General features: G+C 35.5%; 1 protein-coding gene and 1 long non-coding RNA gene across 2 annotated transcripts in view; one reads left to right on the top strand and one right to left on the bottom strand.

The window, feature by feature from the left end:
- Window positions 1-564: 564 nt before the first annotated feature.
- The window catches only part of LOC116185895, a 13636-nt gene continuing 10699 nt past the window's right edge, over window positions 565-3501 (bottom strand). The window contains exons 2-3 of the long non-coding RNA XR_004150794.1: window positions 2429-2433; window positions 565-738 (exon numbers count right to left, since the gene is read on the bottom strand). This is a non-coding gene — a long non-coding RNA (uncharacterized LOC116185895). The remainder of the gene's footprint in view (window positions 739-2428; window positions 2434-3501) is intronic.
- LOC102674834 (NPC intracellular cholesterol transporter 1 homolog 1b-like) overlaps window positions 976-3501 on the top strand; it is a 6733-nt gene continuing 4207 nt past the window's right edge. Inside the window, exons 1-8 of the mRNA XM_006617791.2 lie at window positions 976-1204; window positions 1287-1516; window positions 1593-1723; window positions 1817-1952; window positions 2130-2370; window positions 2490-2707; window positions 2777-2875; window positions 2963-3165. Of these exons, the coding sequence (XP_006617854.2) occupies window positions 976-1204; window positions 1287-1516; window positions 1593-1723; window positions 1817-1952; window positions 2130-2370; window positions 2490-2707; window positions 2777-2875; window positions 2963-3165 (1487 nt within the window). The remainder of the gene's footprint in view (window positions 1205-1286; window positions 1517-1592; window positions 1724-1816; window positions 1953-2129; window positions 2371-2489; window positions 2708-2776; window positions 2876-2962; window positions 3166-3501) is intronic.

Here is a 3501-nt window from a genome sequence, read left to right on the forward strand (position 1 = left end):
TACGTATAATAAAAAAAAAAAAAGAAAAAAAAATACGCGAACGCGCAGTGTAAACCATGTTGTTTACGTTTCCATCTATTGTGTAATTATACATTAGTAATTGAACATTATAATTACGGTAATTCCTTGTATTTATTGTTATCGTTCCTCGGTTATGCGGAAATGTTCAAGGATGATCCATTTGTACAATCATTGAGTCATTAAAATATGATTATTCGGTACCAATGTTGCTTTATTCCGTTGATCAATTTATTTCTCTTCCTTTCCTTAATTCTAGCGAAATATCTCCTAGAATCATCAGATGGCACGTCGATCTCGATTTTCGAACATTTCGTTTCTCGCAATGGCATGCAAATAGATGGAAAAATGCATACAGAGAACGATTCGATAATATCGACTATTGTATATCGGATATAATATACAATAGTGATAGATATTGATAACACGATGTACGTAATTTACGTCGTAATCGTATCGGAATGAGATGTCGATAAGACGCAGGTGTGCGAAGCGATCGTTATCAATTTTCTGACTATATTAATCTGTCATAAATTCATTCTTTTCTCGATAAATCCTATTTCGATTACATTCCCCTACTAAAATTCTCGATTCAATTACAACAGTAGACCATCCTCTACGTGTCAATCGAACGATAAGATGCTCGACGATAAGTGCCGTATCGTTCGAATAAAATCGAAAACTCGCTATTATCTTGGAATTATTCCGGATCGATTCTTTCTCCGTTCAAAACGAATCGTTTATCGACGACCGATTGGCCGAACAATTCGTCACAAAATCTTCTTTCGTCGAATTAAAATCCGATATTTAATAACGTACATAACGTAACATTAACTCGCGCGTGTGAAAAGAAAGAAGAAAAAGAAGAATTCAAAATGTATCCCGTGATCTAGATCTGAAATTTTGAAAGTTTGAAAATTGATTTCTTTCACGTTTGAAATTGTGAATATTGAAATTATGAATCGACGCGAATTACATTTTATTTTATCCTCGTTGTTGTTATGTTACGCGTTACAATTGGCACGATGCCAAACAGACGCCTATCACTGTGTATGGAGAGGAAATTGCGGTGTAACGAACTTTGGAGTGAGTCGCACGTGTGCATCGAATGATCCTCCGAAACCGATCGATTTCCAATCGAATTCGAATCTCCGTGAAAAATGCCCCTATTATTTCGAAGGCAAAGGTATCTTTTCACAAATCTACTCTAATCGATCCCTCGTTTCTCTCCTCCTGATTTCATTTTTATTCCCTTCCTAACGTTTCAGACTCACCGGAATTGTGTTGCGACGCTGACAATGTTAAAACGTTGATCGAGAATTTGAACATGGCCGAAAGTATATTTGGCAGGTGTCCAACTTGTTTGAAAAACGTATACAAATTGCTGTGCGACTTGGTGTGTAGCCCCGAGCAAAGCAAGTTTCTCCGCGTAACGAAAACAGGTAACAATTATACGACGGAATCAGGAAAGAGGAAAGAATACGTGGAGGAAATCGAAGTGAGCGATATTCTTATTTCATTTTGCTTGCTTTTCTTTACAATTGTATTACATGTTGTCTTCCTTTTTTTTTTAGGTTTATGTTGAAGAGGAGTACATGAACAAAACTTACGATTCTTGTAAGAACGTGGTCATGCCTCAGAGTGGGAAATTAGCTATGGATCTGGCTTGTGGAATTTACGACGCTAGCACGTGCACGCCAAAATTGTAAGCAAAAAAAAAAAAAAAAAAGAAAAAAAATTATCGCACGAAGCGAAGCGATATTTATTGAGCGAAGACTCGATGGAAAATTATTTGCAGATGGTACGAGTATCAAGGTGATCCGGATCAGAATATATTCGTGAGCTTTCGAATGCTTTTCATCACGGAAGTATCGAAAAATGAATCGATGAAATTATGGAATTCATCGGTGAAAAAGTGCAACGAAATGTACGAGGTAAGTTAAAATAAACTAATATTTATACATATGTCAAAATATTTCAAATTCTTGTCCCTTTCTAATCGTATCTAATTTCTAAAAAAAAAAATCAAATTTCTCCGAATATCTTTCATAGATATTCTATATAGGGCATTTTTATCAACTAACATTCAAGACTTTCAATTGATTCGACAGGATTCATCCCCGTGTAGCTGCGTCGATTGTCCAACATCTTGCCCGGTCGTTACGATACAAAAACAAAATGACGGTTTTCTCCTTTTCGGATTGAACGGTTATGGAATCGTAACAGCAATCGCAATCGTTGCACTCATCTTGATATTTATAATCGTATATATCATAAAGATAAGAGGTTTCCATTGTGATTTCCTTTCCTCGGGCAAGATATTTCAAATATTTTTCACCGCTTGGGGCAAAAGTACGTACGTTTCTTCGTTTTTTTTTACGAAATATCTCTTTCTCTTATTTTTTCTTACTTCCCCTTTCGCACTCATCTTACGATGTATAAATATAAATGTTTTATACGTTTTCTTACAGTATTCGCAAAATATCCAATAATATTTTTATTAGTATTCGTATACATAATAGTGAGATTAAGTTTCGGAATAAAATACCTCTCGATAACGAGCAATCCTATAGAGATTTGGGCAGCACCTACCAGCAGAGCAAGGATCGAGAAAAATTACTTTGATTCTCATTTCCAACCTTTCTACAGAACTGAGCAGGTTTATATCAAATCTGTGGGTCTTGATAAGGTAAAATCTTTCTCTCTCTCTCTCTCTCTTTTTTATATCATTACTCATATCATTTCATCACTCGCCTAGATATATCACGATACAACAACTGGTCGTCTCGAATTTGGTCCAATCTTCAACAAAGAATTTTTGCTCGCTGTATACGATCTACAACATAAAATATTGCAAGTAAATATAATATGTATACATACGTAACAACGTATCATCCACGTGTCTCTTTCGACAGATAGGAAATCTAGATGGAACAATTTTTAGCTCGGGCAAGAAGAAGGGGAAGGTTTGGAACGGATTTGCTATGCTCCCGTACAAAACAATTTCACAGGACCTGTCACTTTGAATCTGTGCACGGTGCAAAGCGTATGGGGTTATTTTCAAAACGATCTCAAATCGTTCAACAGAGTGGATAATTCGAGCGAGTATGAGATCAATTATCTGAATCACTTGTACAAATGTGCCCAGTAAGTGTGAACCAAGTATAAACGTACGTATGAATAAGTGTCAAAATTTTCTTAGCCTCGATCCATTCGCTCGAAAATATTCCGAATTGTTCGAAAAATAATTTCGTTTTTTTTTCATGACAATAAAACACCATGTCGTTTCACGTGATCATGAATGGTCGAATTCTTGCATTTTGTTATCACACACGAAAAATACACAACTGCACAAAATCAAATGAATTTTTCTTATAAATAAACCATGAAATGCCAACTGTCGAAATATATAATAATTATAACACGGTTTAGAATGAAGTTGGCTGGATAAACGTTCGACTAGCGACACTCGTGTGAAAAAAC

This window comes from Apis dorsata, unplaced genomic scaffold, assembly GCF_000469605.1.
Source record: "Apis dorsata unplaced genomic scaffold, Apis dorsata 1.3 scaffold_326, whole genome shotgun sequence".
Classification (NCBI taxonomy): domain Eukaryota; kingdom Metazoa; phylum Arthropoda; class Insecta; order Hymenoptera; family Apidae; genus Apis; species Apis dorsata.